This window comes from Heteronotia binoei, chromosome 12 (assembly GCF_032191835.1).
Source record: "Heteronotia binoei isolate CCM8104 ecotype False Entrance Well chromosome 12, APGP_CSIRO_Hbin_v1, whole genome shotgun sequence".
Classification (NCBI taxonomy): domain Eukaryota; kingdom Metazoa; phylum Chordata; class Lepidosauria; order Squamata; family Gekkonidae; genus Heteronotia; species Heteronotia binoei.
In genome coordinates this window covers 46,478,724-46,497,184 of record NC_083234.1, presented here as the reverse complement: position 1 = coordinate 46,497,184, position 18,461 = coordinate 46,478,724, and the positions used below count along the sequence as shown (strand labels likewise).

Below are 18,461 nucleotides of genomic sequence, written 5' to 3'. Positions count from 1 at the left end.
CTGCAGGGTGTTAAACTACTTTCCCCAATATCTATCCTCAGATATCCAACAATTTTCTATCCCAAAGTTGGCAATCTTATTCCAGTCTTCCAATCCTTAAAGAATTCTCACTTGCAGAGAACCTCTTTGGTAACTACTACCCTATATCCCCATTCATTGGTATACAACTATACCCTATATCCCCACAGACTTTAAAAGTTGACATGAAAAACTTCCTTACAGGAGACAAGCAGGAACAAGGGATGAAGCAGCTTGTAAGACCCTTCAGTGAAGAGGCATTATTTGGATGGCGACATTCCCACTCCCATTGCATGAAGATATCAGCAGGAATATTGAATTCGCTCCAAATGGGAGAGTAGGGAACAGGGCACCCATACAGAGGCACCTGTACTCATTCAGGGTTGCTAACTTTCCAGTGGGGCCTGGAAATCTCCCTGAATTACATAGCTGATCTCCAGAACACAGAGATCAACCCTTGTGGAGAAAATGGCAGCTTTGGAGAAGGACTGTATAGCATTATACCCCACTCTTCCCAAGATCTATCCTTGAATATCCAGGAATTTCCTATCCCAAAGCTGGCAATCTTATTCATCCTCCAATCCTTAAAGAATACTCACTTGCAGGGAACCTCTTTGGTAGCTATTATCCTGTATCCCCATTCATTGGTTTAAAACTATACCCTATATCCCCATTCAATGGTATACAACTAGGCAGCACTGTGGCAAGGAATGTTCCCTCTCCACCACCACTATCTGCAATGCCCTGCAAACCACTCCACTGCCTCCTGCAGCAGCCTCACTGGAGTTGCCAGCTTTCTGTTCTAATAGGGCTCCTCTGTCTTCAAAACTAGTAAGCTGCAGCCCTATTCAGCTATGATGGCAAAAACCACACTTGCTATTCTGTGGTGTACTGGGCCACTTGCTCAGACACAGAAGCCTTGCTAGCAGTTTGGCAACACTTTTTGGCAACCCCTTTCCTTTATGTTGTGTTCAAAGGTCACTCTGCTCTTGATCCTGTTCAAGATACGCTTTGTTAGTTTCAGCTCTTTCTCTGTAGCAGTGAGAATTAGCAAGGAGGGATTTTCTCCTATCCCACTTGTTATTTCCATTACCATAGAGATCAGGGAGCCCAGGACATATTCCACTACTACATCCACAATAGCTAATGTATCTCATGTATGTGATCTGGATTTCCTGAGCTGTATCTACATCAGTCCCTGGACACTGGAAATGGAGAGGTAGCAGAATAGGGTCACCAGATCCGACTCAAGAAATATCTGGGGACTTTGGGGGTGGAGCCAGGAGCAAGGGTGTGGCAAGCATGACTGAACTTTGAAGGGAGTTCTGGCCACCACATTTAAAGGGACTGCATGCCTTTTAAATGCTTTTCCTCCATTTGGAAATAATGAAGTATAGGGGCACCTTCTTTTGGGATTCATAGAATTGGACCCCCGGTCCAATCTTTTTGAAACTTGAGGGGTGTTTTGAGGAGAGGCACCAGATGCTATGCTGAAAATTTGGTGTCTCTACCTCAAAAAACAGCCCACTCAGAGCCCCAGATACCCACAGACAAATTCTCCATTATACCTTGGGAATCGGTCTCCATAGGGTATAACATAGACAATTCCCTCCCCCTTCCTGCTTTCTGATAATCCTGAAGCAGGCAGGGGGCCCCCTACAAACTGGGGGACCCCTGCCCCCAACTGGAGATTGGGAAACAAAAAGGGAGAATCACGGTATTTCCCAACTGGGGTTTGGCAACCCTATGGCAGAAGCAGTCTTGTGGGATTCTTGAGACCTGCACTAATCTTGCCTTACAGCTAATCTTGCCTGTGAAGCTGATAATTCTAAAGACATATGTTTCCAGTCTGTAGTATATTTGGGATTCATCTGGCGCTACAGAGTAATGGTATTTGTTGAGGCCCTAAAAGACTGACCACCTTACCTGTGTCACTGCAGCAAAAAGCACTCAATCAGATCTTAGCAACACAACCCAACAAAACTACAGTGCTACAGTCAGAAGCAAAATCTACAGACAAAAACCACATAATGCCTTTGAATCAGACCAACCCAAAATAGTATACAAACTTTTTAATTCCCCAGTATCGGGGGAGGAGATGTTAAAAAGTGGGAGGGAGGGAAAATGTTGTTCTAGACTCTGATCTTATCTACATCGTGTGCAGAATGTCCTGTAGGCTTGAATAGATTTGGAAGTGGTGGTATCGAAGTGCATCTTTTAGCTTTCTGTCCAACTGGAAATGTTAAACTCGGTAGTTGAGCAAATGTTTCTCTCACACAGGTGTCAATAGTAACTTGGGAATGGTTGATATAAATTACCATTTGCCTTTGACTCACATTTTCAAAATCTGTTCTCCCACTTTTTCTCCTGTCAAAGGCTTGACTGAATTTATCCCAAGAGAATAGGTTATGTTGACAGGAGTGGCTTGTCCCCATTTGTAGAATTAGAATAAAAACTTCTTTTTAAGGTGCACTGAAGAAAAAGAGCAAGAGACACAAGCAGTACTCGGGAGTCATTGATTTATTCATGAAGGAAATGATTTGTTAAAGCTTAGAAACATGGCTTTGAAGGATCATTGGCCTTATAGAATTTGTATTCATGCGCTTCCTTATCTACAGTTGCTTTGCATCCTGGGACAAATGCAACACCACCGTATCTAAAACAAAAGAGAAATTAAGGTTCAGGAACAATTTATCTGAATTTGTGCAGATCTTTTAAAAGCTCTAACACATTCTCAAGCGGGTTAAAACAGGAAGTTAAAGCAGCAATGAGGACAGGACAGGTTGGCCTGTAGGGAGTGCCCTAGTGCAATCCCTCAAGGCCTGGTCCCAATCCCCTTGGCATCAGCAGCTGTGCCTCCTACCCACTGGATGCACTTGTCTCCCACTTTGCCCTATCTTTGGTCCTTCCTTTAATTTTTGTTGTACATGTCTCCCCGTTTTGGTTCTTTCGCTGGACAGTTTTTGCCCTACTCTACCTTACCCCCTTTCAAGAGATGTTTTTCAGAAAGGGTGAGGAACGATGAAGAAACATATTAACTGTCAGTGAAGGCATCAAACGCCTAAGAGCATGACTGATCTGGGATTGTAGGGTTGTCAACAGATCCCTAGAGAAAAATGTTCTGTCTCCTTAACAGAGGCTAGTTGTGTGGAAATGAGCAGTGTGGAGAAACGCCATCTTAGTTGGGAGGGAACATGAAACTGCTAAGCAGGCTTTGGCCTAGCCTCCCTCCAACCCCCCCTCCCTTCCAGAGCCAAACCAACGCCTCTAGGGGGAAAGCCTCCTAGAGCAGCAAAAAGTTCTTTTGTTCTTTGTATTGGAGTTAGCAGGAAGAGAGAGTCCTCAACTGGCGCTCAGAGGAGGAGGTTGTGAGCATGGGGGCTCCTGCCGGTGGGATAGGCCTGCTCAAGAGGAAAAGGACCCCAGGCAGTCAGATGGAGTAAGTTATCCACAAGGCAGTGCACGTTTAGACCAGGGACAGTAGGATGCGTTTATAACCATCTTTTCTTTGTCATGCTGTTTGCTGTGCGGGTGCTGTGCTGTGCTAACTTTTTATATGCAACTGTTTTTGTTTTGTTCTTCTTTTCTTTTCTTTTTCTCTTTTAATTAAATATTTTTACTGTTTTGAATGCTGGCAGTCAAACTCTGTACCACATAGATCCCAAACCGCTTTAGACCACGCTGCTTTATGAAGGGGGCCCCGGGGAAGGGGGAAGGCATGCAGTTGGATAAGGTGCCAATCCTCCAGGGGTTCCCCAAAGGAGTGCTGAGGTCTCTGTGATACCCAAGTACAGGGTGGCAGAGGACCTTGAGGCCTGGCCTCATAGCTGGAGAGGGGGATTGGGAGTCCTGTTCCTTTCAATCTGAACCCCTAGACTGAGCAGGTGGTGGCAGCGAGCCCAAGTGGCCGGAGGAGAAATAGCTCCCTCCAGGAGTTGGCAATTCAATAGGGAGTTGACGGGACCGGGTCTGAAGGCAGAATCGGGCCGGTTCCGCCACAAGCAGTTGAAGGCTTTCATGCCATGGAAGTAAAAGGTATCTGGTATCAGCCTACGGTTGCCAAGTAAAATTTCAAGAAATATCTGGGGACTTTGGGGGTGGAACTAGAAGACTTTGGGAGTGGAGCCAGGAACAAGGCTGTGACAAGCATAATAGAACTTCAAAGAGAGTTCTGGTCATCACATTTAAAGGGACTGCACACTTTTTAAATGCCTTCCTTCCATTGTAACTAATGAAAGTTAGGGGGACCTTATTTGGGGGCTCATAGAATTGGATCCCCTAGTCCAATCCCTTTGGAACTTGGAGGGTATTTTGGAGAGAGACGCTGGATGCCATGCTGCAAATTTGGAGCCTCTATCTCAGAAAACAGCCCCCCCCACAGAACCCCAGATACCCACAGATCAGTTCTCCACTATACTCTATGGGAATTGGTCTCCATAGGGAATAATGGAATGCCCAGCAGACATTTCCCTTCCCCCCTTTCTGATGACCCTGAAGTTGGGGGAGGGCCTCCGAGCTGGAGATCCGCTGCCCCCACTTGTGGATTGGCAACCCTATATCAGCCTTTGTGAAAGGCGTAGGACACTTTCCCCCAGGTCTGCTGGCAATCTTATAGAAGCTAAAATCTCTCTTTTGTTCTGCCCATCACATAGGCAGAGTGCAGCTGTTTTCAACCAAATGCTTTGAAAGAAAAAAAGGAAGCCAATGTCAAACTGGGGCTCTTGCTTACCTGGTACAGCATCCAAGTCCTTCATGATCGCAACTGCATGTCATGCATTCACTTGTGTTCCATTTAGATCCAAAGGCCTGTTTGCTGCCATTATATGGATCAATGCAAACATCTGAAACAAGGGAAATTCCTGCCAGTCATCACTGAAAAGTAAGTTCTGAAATCAGATGTTCATCTCGGGGAAAAAACCCTGTTTGGTATAGTTTGAGTTGCTTTATACTTGGGCTGCCAACTTTTTTTCTAGCCCTGCTCCTATACTTATGCAGAAATTTAACAACTGAAGCTTTTCCTGGCAAAGATATGTGCCAGTGAAAGCTTTCCTGTTTAATCTTTGCCTGTTCAAAAATCACCACAGCAGGATTAACAATAAGGCTTGGGAACCTGAGACATGGGTCCATTCCAGGCTCCTGACAACCTTTTCAAATTGCCTGTGGGTTTGTGGAGTAGCACAAACAAGTAAATACAACTCTGTGGGGATTGTGCCCATTTCTTCCACATAAGGGATATAGCTGTGGCCACAATTTCTTTATTTAAATGTTTATAACCCATCTTTCTCCCATACAAAAAGACTCAAAATGGCTTGAACCTATTTTGTTCCATGGGGCATATTCCCAGGATATTCCCAAGAAAGTATCCCAAGGATTGAAGCCATAAAGAATTACATCACCACCTCATTCCCATCTTCTATTTATTAGTAGAATGGGTATACCCATATGCTTAGTCTCTCAGAAGAACTTTTATAATATTTTCCCAACATGAAATAATTTTTTTATCCAAACTGATAGGCTGTTGGATAACATTGCCACCTTTAGTCCCTGGCTTGAGATGCTCAAAGGATCAGGCTTCCTGACTCAGGGCTACCAGGTTGTACAGAATGATCAGGCTGAGGAGAACGGTCTGGAAAACTTAAAAAAAAAAAATCTTCTAACAAATTTGCTTCTCATCTACAACAGACAATATCTACTAACTCAAATGCCTTTTTAGAAAAGCAGTTCCCCCTTTTTTTGTTCAAACACAGCAGTCAACCTTATGTAAACTGCCTTGTAAGTATTTAAATTTTGCTTATTCAAAACTATCTATTTACCTACATTGTGGTTTGTTGATCTATATTTACCTGCTGTTTGTTTCAAGTTTGTTATAACTGACTACTATTTTTGACAGTATTGTGTATTCTGTATAATTTAAGCCACTGCTTTGTTTGTAAATTCTGGTTATATTAATAAAATTTAAGAATTTCCCTCCGTACGGAGGAAGGAAAGGAAAGGTCCCCTGTGCAAGCACCTGTCGTTTCCTACTCTGGGGTGACGCTGCTTTCACAACGTTTTCACAGCAGACTTTTTTTTACAGGGTGGTTTGCCATTGCCTTCCCCAGTCATCTACACTTCCCCCCCCCAGCAAGCTGGGTAATTTTACCGACATCGGAAGGATGGAAGGCTGAGTCAACCTCGAGCCGGCTACCTGAAAAGCCAGCTTCTGCTGGGGATCAAACTCAGGTCGTGAGCAGAGCTTAGGACTGCAGTACTGCAGCTTTAACACTCTCTGCCACAGGTCTCTTATTACTGAGGAAACCTTTAATCAAAAGGGTCACCTGAGGGAACATTAATTTGTATAGCAGTTTTTCATGCCCTAGACAGGTAATTAGAAAACGGCAAAGGATGAGGGGAAGGCTGGGGTCATACAGGGAAAAGTGTTAAAGCACTTGATGTGCAGATTCAAACCCCCCCCCCCCCTCATATTAGCAGTTTACAAATCTTCCCTTGGATAAACTTAAACTTAAGGGGGGGGGAGAATTTTAGCTGCAATCACACAAACTAAAAAATGCACTTTAAACCACTTTCAATACACTTTCCAACTGTTGTTTGAACTGACAAAATCCAGTTGGAAAGTGCATTGACAGTGAATTGAAAGTGCGTTATTGTGTGTGTGTGATCACAGCCTAAGAGATAAACACAGATGACACATTAGGAACTATTAAGCCCACAGTCAGGGCACATTATTGAAATACCTGTTCACCAGCTTAAAATAAGTAATCAGGAGCCATTGGAGGAGCTGTTGCGGTTTTTGAAACATTTGCATAGATTCTAACTACTCAGCAGGTTGTTTGTGTGTTTTTAAAAGACAAAAACAACAGGACCCAAACCCACACCCAGAATTTCTCTCTCCTTTTTTTGAGAAAAACCTTCAGTTTTATGTTTAAAACTGTGAACTTAATTATACAAACAGAAATTGTTTTGTTGGCGCAACACAATTTAGAAGGTCTGCTATCAACTCTGCATTGATTTTACTACTGAACTATATTATACAAAGCTTGCAAAACCACCACGCAACACCATCAATGCTTGCAAGACAAGCATGACCCAAGGCTTTTGAGTTCAGTGGAGCTTACACACAAGTAAATTTATGCAAGATTACAAGCAATCTTCACATAGACCCCCAACCTCACCTAACTTCTTATTATCCCAACCAAGATGGTCTTATTTACACTGAAACTCTTAATATAGCTCAAGAAGGATCTAACCAACTAAGTTAGGACTAGAAAAAGACTTGAAATTTATTCTTTAATTATAAAACAAACAGATTTTTTTTGGTGGGCTTAACACTTACCTTCCTCTGACAATATTTTCTTTGGTTTTAAACAATTTTATTGATAACATATGGTAACAATTTCCGTTAATAACCTCTTTTCATCTATCCCATATGCTTCTTTCTAAACACCCCTCCCCCTCGTTACGACCCCCGCAAGTGTTATTTACTCAAAATACTAACATTAAAAGGTACCATTAATTACTAAGAACTAAAATTAATATTCTTCTTTCTTCTAAAGTTTAATCATTATCAAAAATTGTCCAAAGTCCTTTTACTTTCCACTCATCTTCTACATAACTTCTAAATTTTTTCCACTCCCTTTTAAAATCTTCTAAATCGTAGTCTCTTAAAGTTCTTGTTAATTTGTCCATCTCACTCCATGTCATAACTTCTACAATCCAATCCTATTTTTCTGGTATTTTTTCTTGCTTCCATAACTGCGCATATAGTGTCCTAGCAGCTGAAAGCAAACCCCACACCCAGAATTTCAAATGGAGCTGATGGTAGGGAAGGATGTGAAGAAGCAGCACCATCAGTAATGTGAACAAGTGTTTGTGTAAAACATAAAGGGATATATGGAGAGATTGGTTATGATGTATATATTTGTGGGGAGGTACACGAATGAACTGTGAGTAGAATAAACAGGAGTGAGACAGAGGAATGGACACAGGGAAGACATTGTGTCTGTGTATTTTCTTTTTTACATTTTCTCAGGTCTGCATTTCTCTAGCCAATAAATAGAGAATACTGAGAAAGCTATATTTTAAAACTGCCAGAGAATCCATGCCCACTCCTCTGCAGCCTTTAGTTGTACTGGATCCAAATTCTGCCTTAGGAGAGTCTGAATTCTATGCTCACAAAAAGTATGTGGACTGTCTGTATTTTCATAAAACTTGAGATCCAAAGGCATTGTTATTGAGTCCTGCAATGGCTGATGGGAGACACAAAGAGAGAAAGTGAGAATAAAAATCTTATGACATGTTATATTTTCTCCATGTGTATGTGAACAGACATGTACATGGAGTTCCATGCTGGGGACTTATTTTCCAGTAGGGTTGCCAGCTCTGGGTTGGGTGGTTCCTGGAGATTTGGGGGTAGAGCTACAGCAAGATGGAGTTTGGGGAGGGGAGGGACCCCAGTGGGGTATGATACCCAAATACCCAGTGGGTTATAATGAGAACTGATACTTGATATCTGCAGATCAGCTCTAATTCTGGGAGAGCTTCAGGAGTCACCTGTAGGTTGGCAGCCCTAGTTCCCAGGTACACAGTGGACAGATTCAGATTGGGATCTAACAGAGCAATTATTTTGCCCCACCCCCACCCCTAACCATTTCAATTTGGGAAGACAGCATTTGGGAGGGGAGGCTGAAGGCTATGCTCATCATGTGCCATGGTCCTGACGGAAATTTGGGGCAAAGCATCTGGGAAAATGTTCCCAGTGAGGAACCTGCAACTGTACATGATAAATCATGTGGACCAGGCTTACAATTTGCCGACCTGCAGTGGCCTGACTAAGACTGCTCACAGAAGGGAAATCCCTGCTTTTGGTTGCAATCCACTGCCCTTGAGAAACTGAGGAGCAGGAGTCAGTAGCCAGAAAATTGTCTCCATAGTGATGCTCTAGGAATTTTCCTGCATCTCTGTAGACTTTACTATAAAGATTAGGGGGAACTTCTAGAGTATTACCCAGAAATGACATCACATCCTCCCCAAACTCTACCCTACTCATGCAGTGCTCTCAAAATTTCCTGGCATTTTCCTAACACAGACCAAGGTAAAAATCAAATACGCAGTTAGACCCTGAGATAGATCGGGGTCAGTAAAGAAAGGGAATTGCCTCCTCCTACTTTGGAATTCAATTACAGCCTCGGTTAATAAATCTGGTTACAAATTTAGCAGTTTTTTTAATTGATTCCAGATTATTTAAACACACAGAGAGATTGATATAGTAGAATGCAAAAGTATCCAGCTTCCCATGCTGGCTATTTGTTGTGAAGCATGGTGAGAAATACCAAGGCTGCCAGTTTCCATGCCTGCTACCCAAATTTATACAAACACAAAGGGGAGTGTCAAACTGAGTTTGTATGAACTTTACACACCAAATTCAGTTTCACAAGAAGAAAATATTTCCTTCTCACTTAGTAGGAATTTCTTTTGTATTTGTGGTAAATGGGAGAGTCTTATATCTTTCAGAGGAATTTCTGATAAGGATTCCTTCAAAGTGGAGACAAGTCTGCACAGGTAGCTATCATTGCTAACTTTTGCAAGTGCAGTGGCAATGAAGCATCCACAACAAATTCTTCCTGGCATTTTCCTTCCCTTAACCCTTTGCATCTCTCTCCTTCCCCCATCCCCACTATGGGAGGGCTTTTCCAGTTTGTTTTTTTAAAAAGCATAGCTAGATTGCCATAGGTTTCTAAAAATGTATTACAACAATGTATTAATTTCTAGCCTTCATTTTTAAAAAAGATTGTCCTTACTTTTGACCCTTTTGGTTGCGGAGTTACAAGGTGAAATATGCAGCCAGTATCTTTTCCCCCTTGTGCTTTCATAACCACAGGGCCTAGAAAAAGAAATAAAAGTTGAGAGCCAGTATGTTGCTGCAATAGGTTGATATAATGTTTTAAAAGCCTGTCAGAGGAGGTAGAAATGGCTGCCACTGGGACTGAGGTAAGGAAAATACTGTACATGTGGGCAGGACTTGGAAAAAATGTATATCTTCCCATTCACATGATGTCCAAAGGAGCTTTTGACTGTGATCTTTCCCTCCAAAAAAGACTGAAGATAAATAGGGCAAAACATGGAAGCAGGACAAATAGAGGGCAATGTCATGTGGATGCTCCCAAGTCCCAACAAAGGTGCTCACTGTAAGGAAAACAAGGCTATGGTTTTACCATAGTGTTTTAGTGCACTCCTAGAGTGTCACCCCAACTCAGTGAGGTAATTTACTAGTTTGCTCTGGAGGTGATGTCATGCTGCCAGTATGAAAGTATTTCCCCCCCACATCCCTACCACCACGCTATCAAATGTCAGCAGGAGCTGGGGTCTGCTAGCACCAGCTCTTCAACAATAGCAGGAAACATGGAAGCCCTGCAAATTGGAATCTATTATATCTGTTTACCAGTCATATCTAAAATGAATATTAATTAGTGCAATACAGCCAGTTAACACATCAAGCCTATACAAATGTAATCTGCATGTGATTTGCTTCCTAATCCTAAAGGAGCAAAAAAGAAGAAATTGTATAAACCCATATAAATCCACTGCCTCACCCCACCCCCAAACCCAACAGAGTCATAGGAGAAGATGCTGCATCCAAGGGAGAGTGAAGACAGCTGGCTTCAAATTGCAATTAGTTACCAGAAGGTTGTTGCAGGAAGATTAAAACTTAGGTATGCTTCCAAACTGGATCCTCAAAAGAACTTAGAAATTCTTAAAGCAAAGAACTGGAACAAAGTCTGCAGGCTAGGGTAGGCTATACATATTTAAGTGTAAATAAACTTTTCTCAGTGGAGTGATAGATTAGGGGTAGGTTTAACTGTATTAGAACCAGTCCTTTTTATGCTTAGGGACATTCCAGATCCTAAAGAATCAGACTTTGGGATGCTATGACTTGCTAATAGTTGCTGCTTTGATATACTCATTGGGTTTGTTGTAATTAGTGGCTGCAGAAATTAAACCATTCTTGAGTTGCCAATCCCCAGTTGGGAGCAGGGGATCCCCCAGTTTGGAGGCCCTCCCCCCCACTTCAGGGTAATCAGAAAGTGGGGGGGATCTCTGCTGGCCACTCCATTATTCCCTATGGAGACCGATTCCTGTAGGGTATAATGGAGAATTGATCAGCGGGCATCTGGGGCTCTGGGGGGGGGCGCACTTGCTTTTTGAAGTAGATGCACCACATTTGCAGCATAGCATCTGGCTTCTCTCCTCAAAACATCCTCCAAGTTTCAAAAGAATTGGACCAATGGGCCCAATTCTATGAGCCTCAAAAGAAGGTGCTCCTATCCTTCATTATTTCTATTGGAGGAAAGGCATTTAAAAGGTGTGCAGTCCCTTTAAATGTGATGGCCAGAACTCCCTTTGAAGTTCAATGATTCTTGTCACAACCTTTCTCCTGGCTCCACCCCCAAAGTCTCCAGATATTTCTTGAATTTGACCTGGCAACCCTAAACCATTCCTTTCCTTTTGAAAGCAAGTGTTCCTATTCCTACCAATGACAGCTGAATTACCCCCATAGATTCTAGCAAAAGGAGAGAGAGTACAGGCTAGGATGTCAGAATATGTATTGGGGGACTTTGGAAGTCTTTGGAAGCAACTGTTTTTCAGGAGAAGATACCACATCCAATGGAGAATGGAACTTAATAATGCCGATGCTGCTTCCAGCAGGATTACATCTAGGCTTGTGCAGCTGTGCTTCCACATTAAAGCAAGGAATCGGGAGAAACTGAAGTGCTGGGGTAAGGAAATGCTCCCAATTGCAAACTCTCAAGAACCCAATTTAATGTTTAATTTCTTGATTGCATGTTGACATGTCTGGCCTTTTGCATCTTTAGATTTGTATCCTCTCATCAGACCTTGCTGGCAGTCTTTCTTGGTACATTTTTAGTGCTGAAGGAATGCACATTTACATTCAGTAAGAAATATGACTCCAGGATTCCATTTCTGTTAGCAGTATTGTGCAAACTCACCAAGGCTATATACACGTCCTGTGAGGGAACCAAACCTGTTTTGTGGGATTCTAATGCAAAAGGTGGGCGATGCAGACATCTGAGATAAACAAGGGAGACAACTACAACATTAGCAGATATAGAGTGGATTTCAACAGACCGAAGCAAATGCATCATACATCTCATCATCAGCTTCAGGCCTTTGGTTCTGCCACACAGTCGGGTGCATTTTGCATCAGCTTATCATATTACAACATTATGTTGATTTCTTCCCAGTATGACCTTCATTCAAGATAAGCCACTGCCTTTGTGCATGTATAAAGTGCTGTCAAGTCACCACAGAATTATGGTAACCCCATCGGCTTTTCAGGGCAAGAGATAAGCAGAGGTGGTTTGCCATGGTCTGTCTCTGTGTAGCAACCTTGGACCTCCTTGGTGGTTTCCCATCCAAGTACCAAATAGGGTACTTGACCAAGGCCAGGGTCACTGGACCAAGGGGTCCAATTCTATGAGCCCCCAAAGAAGATGCCCCTATCCTTCATTATTTCCAATGGAGGGAAGGCATTTAAAAGGTCTGCGGTCATGTGTGATGGCCAGAACTCCCTTTGGAGTTCAATTATGCTTGTCACAGCCTTGCTCCTGACTCCACCCCCAAAGTCTCCTAGCTTCAACCCCAAAGTCCCCAGATATTTCTTGAATTGGACCTGCCAACCCCCAATTAGTATAGCAGCCACTAGCCATGGTTGCTTGCAGGGCTTTTTTTTTCCAGCAGGAACTCCTTTGCATATTAGGCCACACACCCCATGTAGCCAATCCTCCAAAAGCTTACAGGACTCTTAGTACAGGGCCTATAGTAAGCTCCAGAAGGATTGGCTACATCAGGGTGCATGTGGCCTAATATGCAAATGAGTTCCTGCTACAAAAAAAGCCCTCGTTGCTTGTCCTGCTGCATTCTGGATTAGTTGATGGTTTTAGCATGATCTGTTAGGCAAGTTTGACTCTGTCTTGGAGAATAGGCAGTCTAGCTGACAGCAGAGTGCCTTTTACTGTGCTCAGATGTCCCTGCGCCCCTAGTGGCTGCAACAGTGCTGCATTAAAATCAATGGAAAGATGTTTGGCTGGATGTAGCTTGAGAAGGGGCCCTCTGGGTGACTTGCCCCCCCCCCAATTTGTCCCCCCCCCAGTATCCCTCTGTCAGTGGCCCTGGCCCTGACCCACTCTGTGTACTCTGTAATGTGTGGTTGAAGGAAATTCCCAGCCAAAGGGGAAATGCTTGGCCAACTGCTTAAAAAGTTAATTTATGTGCAGAGATTTATACATTCAATGACAATGTTGGGTAGGGATGCCAGCTTCCAGGTAGGAACTGGGGATCCCCCAGATTTTCAGCTCACCTCCAGTTCCCCTGAGGAAAGGGGATGTTTGGAGGGTGGACACTGTGGCATTTTACACCATTGAGGCCCTTGCCTTCCTCAGGCTGCATTCCCAAATCTCCTAGAGAATATTTACAGCCCTCATACCTAGTGATAGTACAAAGAGTGCAGTTCCTTTAATCTTTATCTCCTTTAGTTTATGTGACCAAGTGTTATCTTAAAAGAAAGTTTTCACTGTGTCTTGGGAAAAATGAAGGTGGGATTCTGCTATGTACAAACTTTCCCCTTATCTCTGTACTAAGGACAGAATATTCTTTGAACCAGGTAAGAAGTACATCAGGATATTTCAGATAGTGCTGTTTTCTCTCAGTCACAATAATGATGATTCTATACTTCATTTTGTCATCCCAAGCAAGGTACAATTTTTCTGTCCTTCTGCTTCCATGTTTGCTTATTTACCTCATTTATATCCTGCCTTTCTCCTCAGTGGGGATCCAAAGCAACTTACATCATCCTATATTCCATTTTATCCTCACAACAACCTAATGAAGTAGATTAGGTTGAGAGTAGTGTGTGACTGACACAATATCAACCAGTAAGGTGACCAGCCTCCATGTGGGGCCTAGAGATATACCAGGATTACAACTAATCTCCAGACTACAGAAATCACTTCCTTTGAAGAAAATGGCTGCTTTGGAGGGTGGATTCTGTAGCATTACATCCTGCTGAGGTCTCTCCCCTTCACCCTAACTAGAAATGCTGTTTTCACAACTGCTAGCTCAACCTGGAAAGGCAGCTTCAATTAACATCTGAACACAAAATGGAATAAAGATTAGAAATTTTCCACCAAACTATGGGATTTTTTTTTACAAATGTTACCTATGTGGTTAGGATCATTTCCCTGCATAATCATAGTTGCCCCTTTAACTTCTGAGCGGGTGGCAGATTGAACTAGCTCAGGGATGATTATTCCAAGAGACTCCATTGTGTGGAGAAGCTCTGGGTCAGAACAGGCCCCTCTCCCATTTGCAGAATCAAAATAAAGACATCCTTTTAATGTTTATGAAAAAAAAGCAAGAGAGAGTTATGAAAGTAATGGTTTTCGTAATTAAGCATTAGTTATAATAGCCACCCTGAATCTTCTGTGAAAAATGCAGTCTATGAACACTGTCAAAAAGTGAGTCACATGATGCTGAGGGAAAGTCTTGTGGTTCACATATATACATGTATCTGGATCTACAACTGCTTTGAATCCTGGAGTAGCTATTGCAGCAATTCCACCACCTCTAAAACAAAGCAAAAACACTTCAAACTGTAGGATAAATCTTCTATTTGTCTTAAGGACCTATTTTTGGACAGAAGATTTCTGATTTTACCTAAGGTATTCAACTTCCTGAAAGATAAAACTGTGTTGTAAGGTGTTTTGTTTAATCTAGGAAGCCACCTTCCTGGAAATCCCAGTTGTCAATAACAGTTGAGTGGGGATGCTCAGGATCCATATTGTTCACAGAGGAAACTGCTTTTTTGCTGTGATACCCCAATGCATAATGCTGGACAGTTAACATTGCATGTGCTCCTGGATATGTGGTATGGGACACTATGAAAACAAAACTTGCACAGACATCATTGTGTAATGTAGGGAAATATTCATAGGAGCAAGCCAAGAGGAAGGGAGAAACAAAGACAAGAACAGACCATTGAGATGGAAGGATCCTGTTCTCTTTGTCTCCCTCTCTCTCTGGCTAGGGATATTTTATGCACTGAGCATTGTCAGGGCTTTCTCAGCCTAATTCCCAGGGCTGTACTTGTAAGGATAAAATGAAAGTGGGGGGGGGGGGGGGGATGGTGGTGTAAACTGCCATGGATCCTCACTAGGAAGAAAAGTAAGGTATAAATATAGGAAGGAAGGAAGGAAGGAAGGAAGGAAGGAAGGAAGGAAGGAAGGAAGGAAGGAAGGAAGGAAGGAAGGAAGGAAGGAAGGAAGGAAGGAAGGACCCAAATGCCTGACCCAGTTTTAAGATCATCACTTACAGTAACTAGGAAACTAGATATTTACATTCCTGGCACTGGGGACAAAACCACCTACAATGCAGAAGAAAAGCAGAGTCCAATCCTATGTTCATTAACACAGAAGTAGATCCCACTATCTTCACTCTGTCTTCAGGGTCGGCACGTGGGAGTCGGTAAACTAGGCAATGGCCTAGGCACCAGCTCCCACAGGGGTGCCTCCCTCCCTCCCGGCACGATCGACTGCCCTTCCGCTCTCACCTCCCCAACCATCTGGCACGATCACAGCATGCCGCACCACCACCAGCTGTGACACAGCATCCTTCTTATCCTTTTGTTGTGATCACCCCCCCACCCTCACTGAAAATCCCCACCCTTGCCGCTGCCACGTCCCCCCAGCGTTGGCAAAGTCGGGAGGCTGTGTGGCAGTGAACCTTCGGCGAGGTCGGGGTGGTGGGGAGCAAGCACATTCAGAGCCTTCCCACCCCTGTCCTCTGCCTGCTGCCACTGTTGCCTCCCCCTCCCCGCGGCCACCGTTTGCCTTCCCGCCCCCCTTCCCACCCCCGTTCCTCTGCCTGCTGCCGCCAACCCCTCCCCGCGGCCACAGTTCGCCTTCCCGCCCCCCTCCCCTCCCTGCCCCCGTCCTCTGCTTGTCTTCTCTATCTTTAATCTGTTTAATGAGACCGTAAGGCTGTTGTATTTACCAGAGCTTTTAGCAGTGTGTATGTTGGTGGTAGAAAGTCACAGTTGACTTACGGCGACCCCATAGGGTTTTCAAGGCAAGAGACATTCAGAAGTAATTTGCCATTCCCTGCCTTCACATCAGAACCCTTGTATCCCTTGGTGGTCTCCCATCTAAATACTAGCTAGGGCCAACCCTGCTTAGCTTTAAGAGCTGATGAGATTGGGCTAGCCTGGGCATGTGGGTTGAACTTTGAGGTTTTATTGTTGTTTGATGTAATTATTTATCGAGCTATTCTGAGCCATGGAGAAAAGCAGGATGGAAATAAACAAGTTAAAACATTTCTATGCTGTTTTCCCACCCATCTTAGAGTTCCCAAGGTGGCAGACAACAATAGCCAAAAGACATCAGTGAGAAGGAGGCTCAGTGAGAGAATGCCAGAGGGGGACAGACAGAACAGAAGTTTCCTTCTGTCTGTAGAGGCTACCAGATCCTCATCCAGCTGTGCTTTCTTTGGCTTCTGTGCAATAAATCCCATGCCAGTGTTGGCGTCTTGCTTACTGGCATAGCACAAAAACCCTTCACTATTTCACATGCATCTCTGGCAATCAACTGTGTTCCACTCTGATGCAGATGGATGCTTGCTCTTATCATTAGGATCATTACCATCTGGAATCAGGAGCGGACCTACAGGGAGAAGATCTTAATCAGTTTCATCAGCTGTACTGCCAGAGCCACCAAGCTTCATTAAAAAGCAAGTCTTGAAATCAGAAGCTACTCAGCACAATGCAAAGACTGCACAGCATAGTGACATCTACCCTGTATTGTACTTACAACCTTATTTCCCCTGGCTTTGCTTCTATGTTTGTCACAGTCAGCTGACATGAAAAATTATCACAGGCAAAGTTTTCCAAGCAAGGATATAACTAAATTGAAAGTTCTGGCTGATCAATTTATATGTTCCTGGCTGTTGTTAAAAATTCTAGCTCCACTTTACCCCATAACGCTGCCAAAAATTATGAGTACCATGGGGAGAGTGAGCATATTACTACAGTACAGGAATTCCAGTTACTTTATTTTAGGAAGAGAATAGAAAGCTGGAGCAAGAAACTGATGGTGATGCACCAAGCTCTAAAGAATTAAGGACTGCCAAGCCACCTACACATCTCCTTCTTCTATCCACTTCCTTTACAAATTCAATATAGATTTAATATCCTGGTAGAAAAATCTTGTTTGGCTTTTCTTGCAAGTTGCAGGCAAATTATCTAATATTTCCAAAGATGTTTCTGAGTACCTTGTCCACTAATTTGCTTGCCCATCCTGCCACATTCCAAGAATAATAAGTACATCGAATAATACAGGGCCCTTCTCCATTACCTTATCTTATTGAATCTTGCCTTAAGTTAATAAAAATACAGAATATGGTGAGAATACAGTTAGTTCCAGTCTTTACTAGACTGAAGTTTTCTTTGGGAAAAGTCAAGTCTCTGTCTTAATTTTGGATTATCTATATACCTGAGAGCAATGTTTCTGATCACTTCTTTATAGATAATTGAAAGATTATAGATTTGCTCTTGTGAAGATCACAATGTTTGAATGATTTCACTGCTGCAATCTGAATCCAGATTTCTTTGGAATTTTAATAGCATTACAAGTAGGACAAGTGGGGGGCCAGAAGGCGATCCCATCTCTCCTTGTGCTTGCTTGCCTATCCACCTGCAGCACTGTTGCTTCTGGCAGCCTGGTTCAAGCAGTAGCAGTGCCAGCAGCAGCAGCAGCTTGGGCTCCTGTTCCTCCTCCCCTGCAGCTGCTGCACAGAGATCCAGTGAGGAGCTCACTGGGGAGAAGGCATCTTGCGCATCCACCCCTCCCCCCCCCACTCTGCTCCCTACTCTTGCTGCCTGCATGCCTTTCCTCAGCCATTTTGTATGCTCATCTATCCCCCCTCCTGCACTCTGGTTGCTGCTCATCTGCTCTCCCTTCCAATTGCCTGTGAGCCTGTCACCCCTCCCCTCCCCACTGCTCTACCTGCCTTCCTTCCTCTGTCTGCAGTGCTGTCACCTCTCCCTATCTGGATCTACTTGTGCCAGGCCTATGCAAGAGCAGTGGGAACCCAAGTGCAAACAACACTCCTGTTTGGGAGTGATTCAAACTTCCTTGTTTTTACTTTGCAGATTTTTCTGTAAACTTGGGGGTCCCCCCTTTTTTTGTTTTTGCATTGTTTTTGGCTTTTGCCATCAAGTTGCAACTGACTTACGGTGACCCCACAGGGTTTTCAAAGCAAAAGACATTCAGAAATGGTTTGCCATGGCCTGCCTCTGTGTAGCAACACTGGTATTCCTTGGTGGCCTCCCATCCAAATACTGATCAGAGCCAACCCTGCTTAGCTTGTGAGAACTG

At 43.5% G+C, this 18,461-nt stretch overlaps 1 protein-coding gene across 3 annotated transcripts; it reads right to left on the bottom strand.

Annotated features, from left to right (window-relative positions):
- Nucleotides 1–2,520: 2,520 nt before the first annotated feature.
- LOC132580388 (small serum protein 2-like) lies at nt 2,521–10,697 on the bottom strand. 3 transcript variants are annotated; one of them, XM_060251155.1, is made up of 5 exons: nt 10,608–10,697; nt 9,816–9,898; nt 8,192–8,255; nt 4,748–4,859; nt 2,521–2,674 (listed from the first exon to the last, which is right to left on the bottom strand). In XM_060251155.1, exons 2-5 carry the CDS (start codon nt 9,885–9,887, stop codon nt 2,569–2,571), a joined length of 354 nt encoding a protein of 117 aa, XP_060107138.1. In that variant the 5' UTR covers nt 9,888–9,898; nt 10,608–10,697; the 3' UTR covers nt 2,521–2,568. The 3 variants fall into 3 exon arrangements, 2 of the variants coding, with proteins under 2 accessions (XP_060107138.1, XP_060107137.1); XM_060251154.1 differs by lacking the exon at nt 10,608–10,697 and adding an exon at nt 10,457–10,557; XR_009556048.1 differs by lacking the exons at nt 2,521–2,674; nt 4,748–4,859 and having other exon boundaries at nt 7,993–8,255; nt 10,608–10,693.
- Nucleotides 10,698–18,461: the final 7,764 nt, after the last annotated feature.

Bases quoted from the DNA above. Each gene is read 5' to 3' on its own strand.
- LOC132580388 (XM_060251154.1), bottom strand. The intron at 4,860-8,191 runs GTGAGCATAGAA...CCCTTGTTTCAG, and splicing joins AGACAGTCCACATACTTTTT to ATGTTTGCATTGATCCATAT. The intron at 2,675-4,747 runs GTAAGCAAGAGC...CTTTTGTTTTAG, and splicing joins GGACTTGGATGCTGTACCAG to ATACGGTGGTGTTGCATTTG.